This window comes from Tauraco erythrolophus, chromosome 15 (genome assembly GCF_009769465.1).
Source record: "Tauraco erythrolophus isolate bTauEry1 chromosome 15, bTauEry1.pri, whole genome shotgun sequence".
NCBI lineage: Eukaryota > Metazoa > Chordata > Aves > Musophagiformes > Musophagidae > Tauraco > Tauraco erythrolophus.
In genome coordinates, this window is record NC_141479.1 from 11,440,466 (window position 1) to 11,458,680 (window position 18,215).

The following is an 18,215-nucleotide window of genomic DNA, read 5'->3' on the forward strand; positions in this document are numbered from 1 at the left end:
GCATTGGAAAGGCCAGCATGCAAGTTATAATGCATTCAGCAGCAACAGAAAAGCCAGCAATTTATCTCTGGTTTAAGTCATTTGGAAGATAATGCCCGAGTATATGAAACAGGGAGGCATCTGTCCTTCCTTTTTGCAACAGGTCTTTTCTGTCCTTCAAAAAACTGCAGTTAAGCTATAATTAAGGTTCAAATATACAAGGATATTTTTAATATTAGTTGGTGAGGTAATCAAGAATTTACCTCACTGACGTCAATGGCAACACTCCCACGCACTGTGCTGTGGTCGGGTTTTCATTCAATAAAAAGATAATAAAGAATCTGATTCATGATGGAGGGAGGAAAAGATGAATCAACCCAAGCTGTGTGGGCAGAGTTTTTCCTGTGTTATTAACTGTGCAGTGCCATAAAAACAAGGTCTGTCCTTATCTGCTGTAGTATTTATGATTATTCTTTACTTACATACGACTGAACACGATTAGCCCTCACGTTATTGCTGCCAAATCGTGTGTTGAGGTTTCGTTGTTGTCAGTGGAAACTGATAATTTTTTGACACAAGAAGTATTTTGAAACTGTTATCTGAATTACAGATTTTTTTATGACAGAGAGGTTGATTAGGTGTTGTTTCTGAATGTTTTTTTAAACAAATGTGCTTTTTAGTATGTATACTATTATACATGAAAAATCTTTTTCTCCCGTGACAGAAAAATGTAACGGTTGAAACGATGGTAAGAGCAAATAATATGACCATTTATACCTATAATTTCATTTAATATGTCTCACTGAATGAACATACTAAAACATCGTAGCCCAGAAATAATTTTTTACAGTGTTCCTAATTATTATGGATTTGAGTTAATATTTAGAAAAATGTCTGATATAAACTATTCAATTAACCTTGTGTGTTTATTTCTGCTGAATTATATTATATATATTGCTTTTCTATTAACGTAAATATTTGCTGTCAGTAACATAAGTTGTCAAATAACATGTTAAGTCAGTTCTGTTTGGCCAGCCCTAAGTAGCTATTATTTTCAGTGCTAGACTTTTTTTTTTTTCAATTAACATTTTAATTTGCATGTCATTTTCAGGCAAAACAGAATCACTGTTTTTTTTTCCTCTGGTATGGGCTGTGTGCTTTTATTCAGTGCTTCTCATGGTTGTTTGGGTTATCTTTATGTAACAAATATGCACTGATGCATTATCTTGATTGAGCAGGGTACCAACATCCTATTATTTGCCTACCTTTAAAGGAACCCAAATGTAATCCTTGTGTAGTATAATCTATATTAGCTGAGTTCTTAAGTTCGTTCTTTTGTTTTCTAATGCAATGCCCTCTAAAGAGCAGTGTGTTCTTAATCACTGTAACCGCACACAACGTGTGTGGTGAAGATTTGGATTATGCAGACTGTCCAGGTACTGTTATCACATGACATCTTTTTCTTTTGCCTGAGAAAGTGTATCCAAGGTATTTCTAGCAAATTCCTTAAATGAAACTAGAGTATGTGAGGTTTGCACATTGAATGAAAAGAAAACAAAACCAAAAAAAGCTCAAGATTTCTACTTCTCAGCTCTAACCAGCCAAAAAGATATACAGGTCTCTGTGTCCTGCAGTTTTTGACTACCCAGAAAAAGAAACCATTCAGTGAATAGTTAACTTGGGGCACTTGGTCAAAATGAGTATACTCTCTTGGTTGCCATGGCCAAAATCTGCCCCCGTTCTACGATGGCAAGAACAGAGTGAACTTCATGTGCTCCTTTAATATTGTTTCCCATGATGTCAATTGCCATTTCTTCTGGCAGTCCCTCTGGCTGCGGTCTGTGGAAACAGAACCTGGAAGATTAAGGGAAAATTAATGAATTAGTAGTCACAAACACAAATTTGGAATGGTTAGAGCCCGAGGTTGCTATGAGTTAGCATATCTCATAAAAAGGTGCTAGTTAGACCCATAACACTATAGCTTAGATGTGATGGTCCAAATTTGGTGTTACGTGACTAGAACTAAGAGAAGGATTTAGTCACTTCTTTTGATACCATCTTGTTGAATCTCTGACTTAATAATTTCCAAATGATTTCACATAAATTGATTATGCAGCTGATGCTGGTTTCCATATTTCAGCAACTCTGAATGCGGGGCCCTCAGGAGAGCACAAAAATAGATTCGGGGCTGCCTCGGCACCGCTGGCTTTCGGCCTGCCTGACACTGATCATGGCTAATTTGGCTGCAGAGCTCTTGGTTGGTACTGTGCAATCTGAAACTGACCAAATCTTCACTCTGTGTCTAGTCTCTCTTGTGAAGAACTTCAGGAAGAACATTCAGTCATGACCACTGGAGTGAAAGTTGCCCACAAGGAAGAAAGTATACTTCAGTCAGTAAATATTTCTGAAACAAAGTTATATTGTGGTAATATTAAAATTGTGAATGCTTGCACATCAAGATTTATGTATCGCTAATGTTTTTTGCATTAACTTTTTGCCCCCTAAATTCTGGACGTTATGGAGCTTTGCAGAAATTCTAACAAGCCCTTCTGTGCTGGAATGCATCAAGTAAATTGCCCACGAACACGGCTAGACTTGTGCCGAGCTAAATGTGGGCACTGCAGTGAGTAATTGTAATTGTTTCCAACTGGGATTACTCTGCTTTCAGTAAATCTATAGACATGGGATGAAATATTTAAAATCGCTTGGCAGTTAAATATTTGCCAGTGTGCCTCGCTTTTGAGAAATAGGAAACCTTTGTGATTCATACCTCTGTATCATTGCAATCAATGAGCACTGCTTTGCCGTTAAGTTCAGTGAATGTAGGACTGAGAACAAATGAACTAATCAGAAGACAAAAGTTCTTTGCAGTAGGGGAGACAAGAAGAATTGAATTTGTGATTGCTACACCTGTGGCTGTGGAAATGGATCAATGCCATGTTGGCTAGTGAAACAAGGGTATTAAATATTATCTCTTTGGATCACCATTTTTTTTCAAGCTAGTACGATGCCATTTTTATTGACATAACTACCACTATTTTTTTTTGTAGATAGAGCAGAAAAGCATTGCACAAGTAAGATAAAAAGATAACAATTATCATAATTGCTTTCACTTATGAAAGTTGACAAGTTACTGTAGCAGAGTAGTGTTTTAAAATGCATAAGTTTTCCTAAGTAGCATGAAAATTATACATGAGCTGCCATATTTTTAGTACTCAACAACCGGAACGCATAAAAATACTTTTTTTCATTTATTCCAAGATGATCTGTGAATAATGATAGATTCATAAAAGCTAATTACTGTAAACTCCCAAAGCAACTGGTTTGTTGGGTTAGTAACTGAAAAAACACAACCTGTCTATAAATTATTCTGACAAAGTGAATACAAATTTAAGTATAAATAAATACTTACTCTTTTATTCAAATAGGTTTTAAAACTGCTTTAATCTTCACAGCACCTCCCTACACATGGACAAACTAAAGAATGCTGCCATGGGAAAAAGTGCTATAATGAAAGATATTTGAACACTGATAACTGTAAATACATATGCCAGTCTGAGTATCATGGGAATTTCTGTGGTATGTATATTGAATTACTGTGAACTCCTCTCAAATCTGTACAAGATCAAAGAACTTTTCTGTTAGCTACTTTTAATTCAGAATTTGTGACCCTGATGGTTCTATCTACCAGCTTGACTGCTTTCTGTTTAAGAGAATTCATAAACATGTAATGTATAAATATAGAGAAACCCATGTATAAATTGGTTTTTATTATTGTTGCCTGTTGCAGTATTCTCCCCACCAGCCCCTTTGGAACATCTGTTTACTTTTGAGATTTCCCAGACTGAGAACTCTGTACTGAAGTAATATATTTAGGAAAGGTAAAATCGCCTTTGCATAATTCTGATTTTAAGTAGGTTCTGTTTTGTAACGTTCCTATTCATCTGCCTACTACTCCAGATACAGGTGGATATTATCTTAAGTTGTTCTATTAATTTTTTTTTTTAATTTTATTTCTTTTTCTCTGATAAAATAATATTTTTCATTAATTTAGTTGGCTTCCCTATCTGACACCTTCATCTCCCACTCAATTAAGGGAATAACTGGAATGTTTTGACAGCCACGTAAATAATCTGGGAAGAGATGACATCTCAGGGCAGTAGTGCATGCAGCCATGCTACTGTTGCCCTCAAGGATAAATAAACAAATGTCAGCTCACGGGAATACCATTGATCCCGTGTGCGAGGCTGATGCATGTGAACGAGGATCTCAGATTACTCTACCTTCAGAAAAAAGGAAGTGCAAGGGCAGGAATTTTCTCACATTTTCCTTGACTTTGTCTTTCAATTTTTGACAAATAACTTACTGCCTCTGTTTGACATCATATTTACATATGATATTGTATTATAACAATGTGTGCAGTCACATAGTCCAGTGTGGCTGGACACAGAAATCCATAGTGACGGATTTCTCAAAAATCTCTTGAAAGCTTTGTGAAAACAAGTACCTTTGTTCTCTTAACACGGTTTTGATACTCCGAATCACAAAGTATCCTCATACTCTTTCTTTCCATTTTTTTTTTCTCTCTCTCCAGGCACGCTTGTGGACTATGTGTGTATGAATCCAAGGGCTGGTGTCTTGTTCATTCAGCTACTTTCTTACGATGTGGTTGTTACACAATTGTTGCAATGATTTTTCCCTTCACCTTCTTCAGCCCGTTTACCACAGGCTCTTTTTTTTATTTACGTGCTTTGGTTGGAATGTACAACTGGCATCCAGAGCTCTGCTGCACTCACTGAGTCATAGTTAAAGGGTATATTGGATTACGGCGTTTTTGTTGTGCAAAAAGAAATCTGACTTTTCATGGTTTTAAGCTCCATTGAAGGTTGAAGCAGCTTTGATTCTTCTGCAAATCTCTAACATTAGTTTTGTTTCTTGGTTTATGCTTATCCTCTTTTTTTTTTTTTTTTTGTCTTCTGTGTCTCTTTCAGTAATGTGGTCTGAATTAGCATGCTCACTTGTCAAAACGTTACTTCATTTTACATTAATCAGACAGAGTTCACTTGCATGCTTCACAGAGCTTTTACTTTTTAGAGATTGTATACACTGTTCAATACTAAAAAATAGCCCAAGCAGCAGGGAACAGAGATGAAATCATTGCACCTTCAGGGCAGCTATAATTTCTTATCTGTAGCTACTAGCCCACCATCCCTGATGACATACTTCCAGTTTTTGTTGGGACACTGAATGTTTATACAATAAATACCTGTTCTTGCTGTTGCTGCTAACAGTTGGTAGTATCACTGACGTGCCAGAGAGACAGTGTGTGTTTATTCAATGTGACACAGAAAAGAGAGCAGAGCTTTTTATGTCATGGAATCATACCTCATGACTTAGTAGCGATGGACTCGACACGTCCTGTATCCCTTTCATGGTAAGTACTGGCACACAGTCTGCATAACCATGTGGCATTCGCACATGAGCACGTATTGGTATTTGTCTCCTAGTGCTATAAACGTGCTTTGACTATTAGTGAAATTAGCTGAACAGATTATTGTCCTGGTGAGCCAATACATTGTCATCCTTATGACCCTGTTAATACAATACTACGAGTCTGGCTATATTATCCCTGTGAAAAATAGGGAGAATTTGGTAGGTGAGCTCATGTTCCTTTACCTCCTTTCTCATTCTTCCTGCGGAACAGCCTCACCGATGCATAGTTCCAAATTTTTGCTGCGTTTTCTGTCTATGCATGTTAGAAGAGCTTTGCAATCATTTGGGAAATAAGCTGTAATTTGCTCTTTATGAACTCAAAAATCACTGTGCTATGAATATGCATTGAGAATTTAGAGAAAAATGTGGATGAATTGTTAGTAATAATGATTTTAGCTGATTCCAAGGATACACTCAGACTGTAAAATCATCAGAACTTTTAAAACTATGTGAGATAGTGCAATGAGTAGGAAGTGCAGTGCTTTGTGCAGAATGGGTTTAACAGAAATTTATACTGAAAAACATGCCACTGGAACTTTGAAAATATAATTGTAGCAGACAAATGAGGGAAATAAAGCCATGAATCAGTCTTAGTGACAAGCCTTGGCAGGTGGAACAAAAGGTACATTCTCTAGGACCAAATAAAACCTCTAAGGAAGTGTCTGGACCAAATTTTAATGAAAAAGAGTATCCATAGCAGGTACATTTTAAGTATTGGTAACACAATACGTAGTAGAAAAAAATCTAAGAAAATTATTTAATTGTTAATGAAATATGAGAAGCCTGGTTATCCTTACCCTCTGTTGTGCTTTTCCTGCTGACCTGGTAATTGGATGCAAGTGAAATGGCAGTCTATAATAAGTGTACTGGATAGCATAGAGTGTAACTATATTTGGTTTACAGTGGAATTGCTGCAGTGCTCAGAGTCCGGTTCAGAATCGTACTGCGGGTATTGCAGTGATTTTTACCCCAGCGCTTGCAGGTGGCTCTGGCACAGCACCAGCTCCAAGTTTCTTGCCGCAACATTCCTCAAATGCCGGCCTGGCGAATGTCATGCTCTGGCTAATTTCTATCAGTCTGAAATCTTTGCACAGTTTCCGAGGCATAAAAAAGGATAGAAGACAGCTCTAAGTATTATTAGTGTTCCCATCCGATGGGTAATGTTACACCAGAGGGCATTTTCTAGGCTGGTAGCGGGAACACTACAGGGTGGCGTGAGAGGGGAGCTGCTCTACAGCCTCTCCTCTCCCCATCAGTTGTGTCCAGCCCTTCTCCACAGAGAACAAAAGCCAGTCACTGAACTCATTTGAAGGTGTCTTTTCAATCCTAACTATGTTTTGCTTTTCCATGCATGCTCAATTTTAGATATGCCTGATTGCATGCAACATCTTATTTAATTCCTATTCTTTTTCTGTTTTTAAAAAACTGGAATTGGAAGCTGTAAGCAAATTGCCGAGCAACCTCATGTGGCAATTTTCTGCTCTGGTGACAATATGCATACTGGGCAAATAAAATATTTGTTCTCTCCCTAGGAGATAGTTTTAATGCACGTTCACTGTGTTCATCCTATGACTTAGAGGAGCTTTCGTGTTTCTAATTCCAATCTGTTTGATCTCCTACTTAAATTCTAAAATAAGTCTGTAGTAATTCATGCAGCTAGTGTATGTTTGGCTAAAAATGTATTGCTATTTTGTTTCATTTTCTTCTGCAGAAAAGAAGTAAAGTAACAAAGACAACTTCAGGCCTTACAGAGCCCTTTATTTCCTTGAATTTCTTTATGTGAAGGGGAATCTGAAAACACATTCATACACCTGAAACGTGATTCAGCCTTATTTTGGCATTGCTCTTCTGTCATTTACAAGCAGAAGAGACTCACTTCTGCATTACTTTAGCCCTCATTTGCAAAAGATTTTGTATGTCAAGGAGAATAGTAAATCCTTTAATGACTCCAGCTATCAGAGAGAGTAAGCCCCTAACATAACCAAAGCATAAAAGGATTTATCATGTACTAAATTAAATCATCCAAACTCAGCTCATCAACAGATATGAAAGCAATCAATTTAGTATCTCAGCAAATCAGGGGACTCGCTATTGTCTTGCAGTGCTTTTCCAGTGCACAGATAATAAAAACTGTCATCACCACAGTTTAAATCAATCCACAGACACTTATTACACGATAAAGTCGCCGGGGAGGTAGGAGGTGTGGTGTGGTGTTGAAAGAGCCTTTTACTGTGGAGTCACAAGTGAAATAAATTTGTAGGAACTCATTGTACTTGTGTAAACTGCAGAACCTCTGTGCAATGCAGCAGGAGTGGGAAGGTGCTCAGAGGATCCTGGGAAGCAGAGCTGGGAGCGTGCTGCAGGCAACGAGGTGTGTGTACTGGCAGGTGATAGACGAGAGCCTCGTGAAACAATTGGCATAATTGATAACACAAACCAGCGCCACAAGACTGTACCGATTTAAAACTGAATCACACTGAAAATATTTAAAGGCAAAAAGAAAAGAGAAATAAACACGATGCTGGTCTTGGCCTGGCTTTTTCTCTTTCAGGTGTCCAGAATGACTTGCTGTCCAGTGGAGATTATTGATAAAGTGCAGCTTAATGATTTTGATAAGGAACCCTGATAAAATTCCTCAAATTTGTTCTGTAAGGATTAGAAATTAAGACAATTCTAATCCTCCTCTGTAATTATGCTGTATGCTTCAAAACTCTGATCTCAATAACACTTTAAATAAAAATGTGACCTAATTTACTTAATGGAGCAGGTTATGTAGACCTTAAGTTTTGTTAAGGGATTGAAGTTATAAGTATAAAGAAAATAAGATGCAATTAATGCTGCTTTGATAGTAGTTATGAAGACAACTGAACCCTTTCAAGAGAGAATTATTTTTATTTTATTTTTCCAGCAATTACCCTAACGTAGTTGGTACTTATAATCTGGTCTGCTTGATACAAATTCAGGATTTCATTGAACATTCAGAGCGTCACAGAGGAATATCACAGCTTTGCACTCTCTTTGGAAAAATGGCTATACATTGGTGATCATCTTATAGTATTTCTCCATAAAACAATTCAGATTCGTTTTCCTGTGATACCAAGTTGCTTATATTTATTCTCATCACATTTCATAAAATGAATGCGAATTCCAGCAGGTTTTTTTCAGCTCTTCATAGAACGCATGAATAACAAATTCCTAAAGACGGGTAAGGAACATAGTTCACTATGAAGCTTAGCAATGATCTATAACGGATCAAGACAGGAATAGCATTAAAGTCAGTGCAGTAAAGTACCCTTGAGAATTTTTTTCCCCTTTCAGGGAGACTGTAGTTGTCACTAAATGTAAACCTTATTAAATCCAGGCAGATAGTGGTGTATGGTAGTGCAGCATGAACCCTTGTAAAAATAAAGCTGGTGGTAAACTATGTGAGATTGAGACAAATAATGCATGTTACCACAGCTAACATTTTCTAACCAACTTTAATGACAAGTTTCAAAAGAGAACAGTAGTCATTAAAATATATGGGATTGCAGGCGTCCTTATCTACTCAACTCTATACCTGCTGCCTTTGCACCTCTTTTATGGTGAAAAAGAGATAACTGCATAGAAAGAATTTGTGGAACAGATAAAATTATAGTCTTAGTTTAAAGAAATCTCAACCAAATTAATCCAAGGAAAGAGATGCTTATAGAAGAAGCATGTTATGAGTTACAAAAATCAGATATGGAGGTGACTCGTGAAAAATGCAATAAAATTGTATGTAGTCGGACTAAGACGGAGATTATTCACATGGACAGGATAAGGTTCCAAGTTATTTTAACATTCTTAGTAATAATATTGATGAAATCCATATCTCTTTGTCAACATTGTTTTATCATTTTTTGAGGTCTTCATATTTTTACTGCATATTTAAAAAATAACTTGTAATATCCTTTGATTACACTTGATAAAACTTTATCAGAACTTTATTTTGGTGGTGTTACATGATTTTTTTATGATCCAGTTCTGTCAAAAGCATTAAAATGAATGAATGTGCTTATACCTCCAGTATATATAATGTGTAACTTCTCCTAATGAAATTTCCCAGAGCCATCTCCATGTCGCATGTTCTGAAATGGGATATGAAGGCTTGACAATTGGCTTGCAGTGATGGTTCCGCTTGGTGCAACTCTTAAAGTAACTATAACATGATCTGCAAATCATCCTGAAGTAGAGCACATGGGTTCTGCTGGTTCTGTTTTCAAGGTGTTTGTGTGGATGTTGTAATAAGATAATGAATTCCCCTGTGCCAGTAGATGCTGGAGCATATGTATATGCAATTTCATATATAATTTTCTAATTTGTATGTGTGTTTCTGTGAACACAAAAGTGTGTGACTGAAAATCTGGACTCAGAATTTTAAGTTTGTCTTACATGAACACCTAAGTATAAGAATAATTCTTAAACTGAGTGGGTTTTACCTTAACAAGAAGTTAGTGGCATGCATCGACCCTGCTCACAGCAGGGGGGTTGGAACTAAATCATCTTTAAGGTCCCTTCCAACCCAGACCATTCTATGATTCTATGGATAGAATCTGCTAAAAAAGAATGTGCATCTGTTGCTTTGCTTTCAGTCCTAGGTAGCCTACTGTTTCAGTGAGATGCAAGGATATTATTTAACAGAAATGAGAGATACACTTTACTCATAATTATCATAAAAAGGGTTAATGCAGAATGTAGAGGTGACTAGATACATTATTTTATTACAATAATAGACTCACTGAGGAAAAACTCTTCTATGACACATTCCATTATTACTGTTACAGACCCGTAATTTGAAGATTACTGCTCAAAAACCCAGACAAAATGATTTTACAATCATGGGCCCATTAAAGGTTTAAGAATTGTCTGGTTAGATTAGGAAGAATTTAGTTGTGGAAAATGATGTGTGATTTATTATGCTACTTAAAAAGTGCAGAGACGTGTACTTGTAAAGCTGCATCTCGAGAACAGTCAGGTCGCCTCTGTGCTGCGTGCGGGGCCTTCTCACCTATGGTAAACTTTGTTTGTATTGATCTGCTTATTATTTCTACATCTTTAGCATAGTAGAAGTATTCATTTTAACATCCAGTTCTCTCATCCCAAGTAGACAAGATGTGATACTATTGATCTTCAGGCCAATCATCCATTAGGCACCCATTAAGAATCCAGCGTGACAGACAAACGTGAATTACAATTATTATAATTCTATCAAAGGGCTGCTAAGATAAGGCACAACTCTGTAGCTCAGTGACGACAAGGATCATGTGAACTTCTGAGGCATCGCAGTAGCCATGCTTTATATTGCTGAAATAAAAAAGGCCTAAAGCAGTATCCCAGTGTGCTGAGAGATTTGTTTTGGTGAACTGTGGTGCTTCCAGGCATTAAAGCCCTTAGCCCTCTGTTTCACCACTCTGCCAGTGTTTTTCACCATCAAATAAGAATCAGCAAAAGGGAATCTGAGTCTGTGCTTTGACTTCAATGTGCTTTCTACGTCCAATCCGATCTGCTTCCTATAGATGCTCCAGAAAGTATCTGTCATCACCATTGCCCTAAAATAGTTTCAGCCTGACATTTTCTCATCCATCTCTGCCTTTTCTTTCTTATCTGGTGTTTCCCATGTTATAATTCGGTCTTTTTCTCTATTTCCCTGGTCAAATCTGACTCTTGAAACTTTCTGCTGAGTGGATTAATTTTAAACAAGATATGGTGCCATGAGAGTAGCTCTCTGGAATGGTTTTATTGTAGACACGTTTGAAAGTATTTGTTTAACTGAGCTATGTGTTTAAAAATACACTCATGAGCTTATAGCAAATGAGAATCATAGTTCTAATTAATATTTTTAAACTGCACAGCATCCTAGGCAAATTAAGTATGCTTTTCTCTCATATTTTAACCATACAAACAAACATTTAGAATTGTGCAGCTGTTTTCCTTGATGTGGGATGCATAATTAACAAATATCTGAAATATCTGTCCGAATGTGTACCAGGGTGTGCATCAAATGAGCCTCTGGTTTGAGAGACCTGATGATGCAGACAGCTGGGCAAGTTACCTGTTGTGGGCTCAGGAAACCCAGCTCCCCCCTAGCCACTCGCTTCTCCTCCTACACCCACTTTTGTTACTACACCAGCTTACTAGCATTCTTGCACGTGCTTACTTTTAACGTGGTTTTGGGCAGTACCTGATCGAAACCTGACTCTTAAGAGGACAATCAGACGTTTGAAACAGCACAAAGCTTTCATTATAGCATAGCACCTGTAATTGATGTTGTTGCATCTCTTTAGTGAGACTCGGGATTTGTGTGCTGCTAAAAGGTGATGTTTGCTGTTAGCAAACTCCTCAGTTTTACCTAAGCATGCCAGTTCCTCTTACTGCTGCCTCTTCCCCAGGAACGTCTCCCTTTCGATAGGATCGCTTCACCGGGTCTAGTCAGAGTGAAGAGCTGAACCTGGTCCCATTGATGACAGAATAACTGAGTCCCTGTTTTCATAACTGAATTGTACCTACCGCAGCTCACCCTGGAGGGCACGGCAGCCAGTGCCAGTGAGTTCCTCTGTGTGTCATTAGCGCGGTCAGACCTTAATGTTGGATGGAAACCCCTTAAATATGAATTTTACTTGGAATTGCATCCCTTTCATGGGAAACTGGGTAGAATAACATATGTTACTGATTGTTTCATGATGTTGAATTTGCCAATCAATATGTAATTTAGTGATCAGAGAGTTTCTGTTGTAAATACCCACAGACTGCACCTCTGGCATCTCTCTTGTGACACAGTCTCAGAATGCAAAGATGCAGGTTTTTTTAAAGCATGTAGGGAAATTTTTCTGTATTTATCATGAAATGCAGCAAGACCTCATCTTTGTCCTGGAGGATTAGACTGTGCCTTGCAGCACAGCCCTCATTTGCGTAGTTTAAGAAAAGGTGCTGTCACGGAGTTTTCTATTGTTGTTGGTATCCGTAGCTGCTGTAGCTGAATCAAACTGCTTGGCGGGCTGCAGCTCTCATGTCAGAGCAGTGCAGCAGCGCCGTTGGGGCTTTGCTCCTTGGAAGAGAGAAGCTGTGCCACCAACAGAAGAGCTGGTACTGGTTTTCTGGGGGAGGACGTGAGCACCTGCAAACGGGAAAACACTGAAAAGTTCAGGAAATACATGAGGTAGAGCTGGTTCATTTCAGCAGTTTGTCGCCTGAACAAGGGTCTCTTTCGCTGTTTTGTTATTCTGCTCATGGAGTCTCTGGTTAACTTTGTCCTCTCGGTGCTTGTTGTAAACCTGTGGGACTTTGTCCCTTTTCAGTGGAACAGGATGGTTGCATGTCACTTACATTGGTAGAAATTGTGTTGACTTGCTGTGGATACATAACCCTCTCGGTGTGACCAGGTCACTTCAGTTTCACACTCTGCAGGGCCCGGAAGGATCTGGGACCCATCCCTTGGGAGAAGTGACCCGCAGCTGCTTTGAAGGGAGCGGGGACAGCCGAGTTTCTGGGGAGGCTCTTCTCCCTGTGCGTGTTACCGATGACACCCGAGTTAAAACCTTCGACGCGAGGTTCACTTTCGCGACCCGCGGAGGAGCCGGCTCCCCGCGCCCCCGCTGCCGCCCACGGGCCCGCCGCACAGCTTCGGAGGGAACTCTGTCGGGACAGGGCGCACCGGCTCGCCGGGGCCCCGGGGGTTCCCCCGGCCCGGCGGTAGCGGCCGGGGGCGCAGCTCCTCCCGCCCCCGCGCTGCGGGGCCGCTTCCCCCGGCAGGGGGGGCCGGCGGGCCGCGGCGGCGCTGGGCGCGGCCTCCCGCCATGGGGCCGCGGGCTCCTCGCAGCCCGCCCGGTGCAGTGGCGAGCCCCGGCGGGGCGCTGCGCTGCCGCCCCCTGCCCGAGGCGGCTGCCGGGGCGCGCCATGGCCGCGGGCCCGGCGGCGGAGGGAGCCGGGGCCGGGCGGGAGCGGGGCGCCCCGTGCTTGGCAGGAAACCGGGCGGCCCGGCGCTGCGCGGGCGGGCTCGGCCCTCGCCTTCCCTTCCGCCCCGGGCCGCGCTCCGCCTGCGCCGCCCGTCGGCTCGCGGCGGGGCCCCCAGGTGTGCGCGGCGCGGAGCGGGGCGGCGCTCCCCGCGCCCTCCGGCCCGGCCGCCGCAGCTGCACGGCGGGCCTGTCACGTGGGGCGACGGCGGCGGAGCGGCGGCGGCGGCGCTGCGGTCTGTCCTCTTCCACCTGCCCCGGAGCGGGGAGCGCGGGCCGGTCATGGAGCTGCTGCGGCGGCGGCGGCAGGCGCCCGCGCCGCTCCCGGCCCCCTGGCCTGCGGGGGCACCGCGGGCCGGCCGCGCCGCCGGCTCCCGCGGCTCGGCGTAGAGGCGAGGCGGGCGCGGAGCTGCCGAGGTTCCCCCCGCGCTGAAGGGCAGGCGGCGGCGACCCGCCATGGAGAAGGCAGCGGCCGCGGAGTTCCGGCAGGGCGCGCTGGTGCCGCTCACCGCCATCTGCCTGGGTGAGTGCCGGCCCGGCCGCTCCCCGTGCGGCGGGGCATGTCCGGGCACGGCGGGGGGGGGTGGGAGGGGGGCACGGGCACCTGCGGGGGCTTGCCGGGCCCGCTCGTCCGCTGCGGGAGGTTGCCGGGACGAGGGGGAGCGGGACGGGGCGACGACACACTGAACCGGGTCTGCGGTTCCCCCTCCGCCCCCCCGTGTTTCTAACGGGGCCGCGGGTCCCTTAGGGCGGCCGACCGGGTCGCCGTGCCAGGCCACTCCCCGGTGACGGGGAGGCCGAGCGGTGTTCTGCCCGGTCCCTGCGGAAACCAGCCTTTTGCCCCTGGCTTTGAAACCGCTACGGTAACCTCGCAGAGCCTTTAGGTTAAAAAAAAAAAAAAGTTTAGAGAGAATGGGTGCCTTCTCCAAACTTATAGCTGTTGGGAGGTGGGATGCGGGCAGCGGCTCCCGGGGCGGTTACGAAACTGCCCGCGGTGCCGCCTCGGCTGCCCGGCGCTCGGTCGCGTTTCTCGCCTGCCTGTCACTTCTCTGAGTGGCAGGGTGGATAAACGTTTTTTTTCCCCTTGTTTCTCTGCCATATTCTGCTCTCCTCCCTCCCTTCTGCTTGAAGCAATTGCTCTCCGCTGTGCTTCGCAGCAGGTGTTAAGTTATGGCAACGTGATGAAGCGTATTACTGGTTTCCAGTCTGTCAGCCCTTTCTGTCAGGGAAGATGTTTTTTTTTGTTAGGGAGAAGCGTTGACGCCTGTGCCCAGAACGAGCGAGCGAAGGGCCCCGTGTATTTAACAGGGGCACGTAGAAATTGGGAGTTATTAAAGCTGACTGCTCCGTTCCTGCATGCTGCCGAAGGATTCTGGTGGAGCAGCGCTGTCAGAAGCACCGCGTGCAGCTTGGTGGTGCTGGGGCCGCTCTGAACTCTCCTGGCAGTTATTTGGTAAACTGTTACAGCTCCTCGAACTAGAATGTGCTAAAACCACAGCTATTTGCTGATAAAGTGGATTAGAGCTCATTTTTAATAATCCCCAATGGCAGTTACTATTTGTTACATAAATTATCAGAAATGGGTATCTGTGGCCAGACGCTCATTCTATTTTTGTAAAAATGTTTTTTTTAGCATCAGTGCTTGCCTAGAAAAATGTAGGAAGTTGAAGTTTAAAAGCTGCTCTCATTACTTCAAATGTATCTATTTTAATTAACGGAAGTGCAATGTAAAAAGCTATCTAAACTACAAAACAGCTTGAGCATCCGTTCTAGCTAGTACAAGGGTTTTTTTTTGCAGAGAGTTAAAGGGATGTCAGAGATGTGCACAGCATGATGATAATGTCTGCTGCGTTGTTTATTTAAAGTTAGAGAAAGATACACAAGTTTCCGCCATGTCTCTGAATTTCTTGTGGGTTTTTTGTGACCAGTCAGACTTTCATTAAAGTTTTTGTTATTTAAAAGAAATAGCACGATAATTATTAAAATGACCAATAAGATAATAAAAGATTATGTAAGCTCCAAAGTTTACGTGAGAACACTTCTTGTATTTAGCTGTAGTTTTAGTTTATTAGATTTCTGCTTTCTATGACTTCTAGAATTTCACCGTCTGGCTCTTCTTTTCAGCTGGAATGTATTATTCCTATTCCTTGCACAACTGACAGTAGTGGAAGTTGAGAAACATGAGAGGTGGGAAGCTTGTAAGATATTCTGCTTCAGTGAACCTATAAGAATATAATGCTGCTGCTTTAGCTGTTTTTGTATTTTACTTCCTGCTTGTCTGTCCTTTCGTTTCGTCCTTATTTTTGGTTCTTGCTTCTTGCCATTCTTCTCTTTTACTTTGTGCTTTTCCGTAGGCTGTATGTGGTGTTTCGTGTCTGTATCGATCCACTGCCACTGACCATTGCTGTATGTGACCTCGTCTGTAAACTGCAGCTCCGAAGACTGGAACTGAGTTTCTTTTAACTGTTCTTTCACAAGGCCATTTTGTTTTTCATTCTTGAGGAATTCTGGAGGACATAGAAAGTTATCAAATAGGAAGTAATCAAAACAGCGAAGCTGGTGTCTCTCCTTCTGGCTGTGGGAAAAGCCTGGTAGCTGTCATTTGGTTCTGAGGTGCCAAGATGTAAATTTCTCTTTTGATCCAAATAACTGCTTTCCCAGCTGAAAACCTCACCCTGAGAATTATTTAGCAATCCAAATGAATGGCACAGTAAGTTTCCTACATGGATTTCAAGCCAACTGAACTGCTTCTGTTTTTTCTGGCTTTCCCATAGCTCTGCCCAACAGTTAGGAAAAAGAACATCTAGAAAACTTTCTAATACACCCCTAGTATCTTGCCTATTTTTATTTTGACAAGATGTTGTTTTGACAAGAGACAAGAAAACCAGCAGGGAGTGGCCGTTCCTGCGTTTGGCCCTCTGACACTTTCGAGATCTGAGTGCTTCAGAAAATGCTGGTTTACAGCACTCTTGTGGTTTGATTTGACGGTCTTGAGTGAGACCGAGAGTGAGGAAAACAGATGTACTGGAAACCGTAAGCTTATTCAGTTGCTGGGGAAAGTACCTGATGTGAAACTTAGACTTTATTTTAAAGAACTGTTCTCGACTGCTGACTTCTTAGTGTGAAAGAGTTTGAAAATCAGAGCAAAGAACTTGCAACAGCAGCCAGTAGATGTTTTGCGTTTGCAGAGGTAAAAGAGCTTTCCTTAGGTACCTGCCAGGCCTGGCGGGCAAAGCTGCCTGTAACTCTCGCCCTTCTGGTAGCAAACTAGGGCTGTCTGTTTAACAGTCCTCAGAAGAGAGTAACACGGCTCTGAGTTGGCTAATTCCACTCTGTCACACCCCTTGTCTTCATGGCACTTATTTCCATTTAAAGGGCACAGAGGCTCCTCATCAGGCATGTGGGGGAACCTCTGCTCAGGAGCTCGTCTTCTGTTATGGCCATCGGGAAGATTCGGGTAGGAAACATGAAGAAAGATCGTAGAGTGGCAGTGCACACTCAGATATTTCCATACATTGCATCTTCAAACACTCCTTTTGGTTGTGGTGGTAATAGTTATGCAGAGTGTATTCATGTACTGTCTTTGCAGCAAACCAGAATATTTTAATTTTCATGAAATTAAATTTGTGACTTAATCACTGGTTAATTTCTTCTCAGTCTTTATGACTCTATTACTATGGTTACAGGAATAGCGGTGCTTTAATACGGTGTGAGAAAATGTGTCGCCGTTATCGCTGCGATCCAAGGTTTGTCCCAAACAGACGTGCTGTTTTGTCACAGAGCAGGAGTTCACGGAGCCGAGCTGTCTCCGGGTGCAGGATGCTAGCGTTGCTCCTAGGTGCGCTTACTGACCTGTCGGAGAAAGCCAGCACCGCGAAACAAAGGAAATAATTGCATGGCATGTTGTTGTTATCGTATAACAAATGTTGCCACACGTTAATTGTGTAATAAAATCAGTGCTGTTAAGGTCCTTTGAACATGGTGTTAATGCTTATTAACACAAACCTGCAGCTCAGGCCTGTTTATTCTCAAGCCACAGCACACGTACGCTGCCATCGCGTTGCCTTCCTTTCCTCGTGCGTTACTAAAAGCTCCATCCTTAACCACTTAGAAGGAGCTGAAAGTCACTGCCCTTGGCCCTGTGGTCGTACTCCGGAGTCCTCTGCAACGGGTGGTGCCAGGAGTGGTTGTTCTCTCCGGTTTGCAGAGCCTGGCCGCAGCCCGAGAGGTCCATAGCAATCTGTGTGCCTGCAGAAGTTGCTGTCTGCGTTTAGCTTGTGGAGATCTGGCTTTGGGAAGGAGAAGGTCCAAATTGTGGACATCCAGACGTAAGTCAGGGAAGGACTGCTGTAGGCACCTGGGCTGCTGCAGTTTGGTGATAGTTCAGATCCACCACTGACAGAAAACCGTGGCTGGGCTCAAACGGGCAAGCTAAGGGATCAGTTTTTCTGTTTCCACCCCTGTAGTGCTAGATACTTTTTCCCTCTTGTACTGGTTTAAATTATACCAGAAGGTGGTCAGGGCAAGGGTCATTGTTTTGTGATGTGTTTGGACGGTGTCTAAGACAATGGGGGCCTGTGCTCATACGTGCTACTCTGAGACATAAATAATGTTAATTGTCATCAGCTTCCCGAGTGACTTTTGGGAACAGGGACAGTTTCTCTTCCTCTTTTCTCCTATTGTTCATTTTTTAATGGTGTTTTTTACTAAACACTTGCCAACAGATCGACTATAAAAAGATTTAGGACTTAGCACATGTAAAATAGAGCCAAA

General features: G+C 42.4%; 1 protein-coding gene across 5 annotated transcripts in view; it reads left to right on the forward strand.

Annotated features, from left to right (window-relative positions):
* Positions 1 to 13,877: 13,877 nt before the first annotated feature.
* Positions 13,878 to 18,215, forward strand: part of LRP3 (LDL receptor related protein 3) — a 28,106-nt gene continuing 23,768 nt past the window's right edge. For 2 of the 5 annotated variants that reach the window (XM_086621187.1, XM_086621188.1), the window contains exon 1: positions 13,878 to 13,965. In XM_086621187.1, coding sequence (XP_086477313.1) covers positions 13,899 to 13,965 — 67 coding nt within the window. In that variant the 5' untranslated portion in view covers positions 13,878 to 13,898. Of the gene's footprint in view, positions 13,966 to 14,263; positions 14,306 to 14,536; positions 14,896 to 15,519; positions 15,630 to 18,215 lie in introns of those variants that run through there. The other 3 variants (XM_086621190.1, XM_086621186.1, XM_086621189.1) reach the window with 3 other exon arrangements.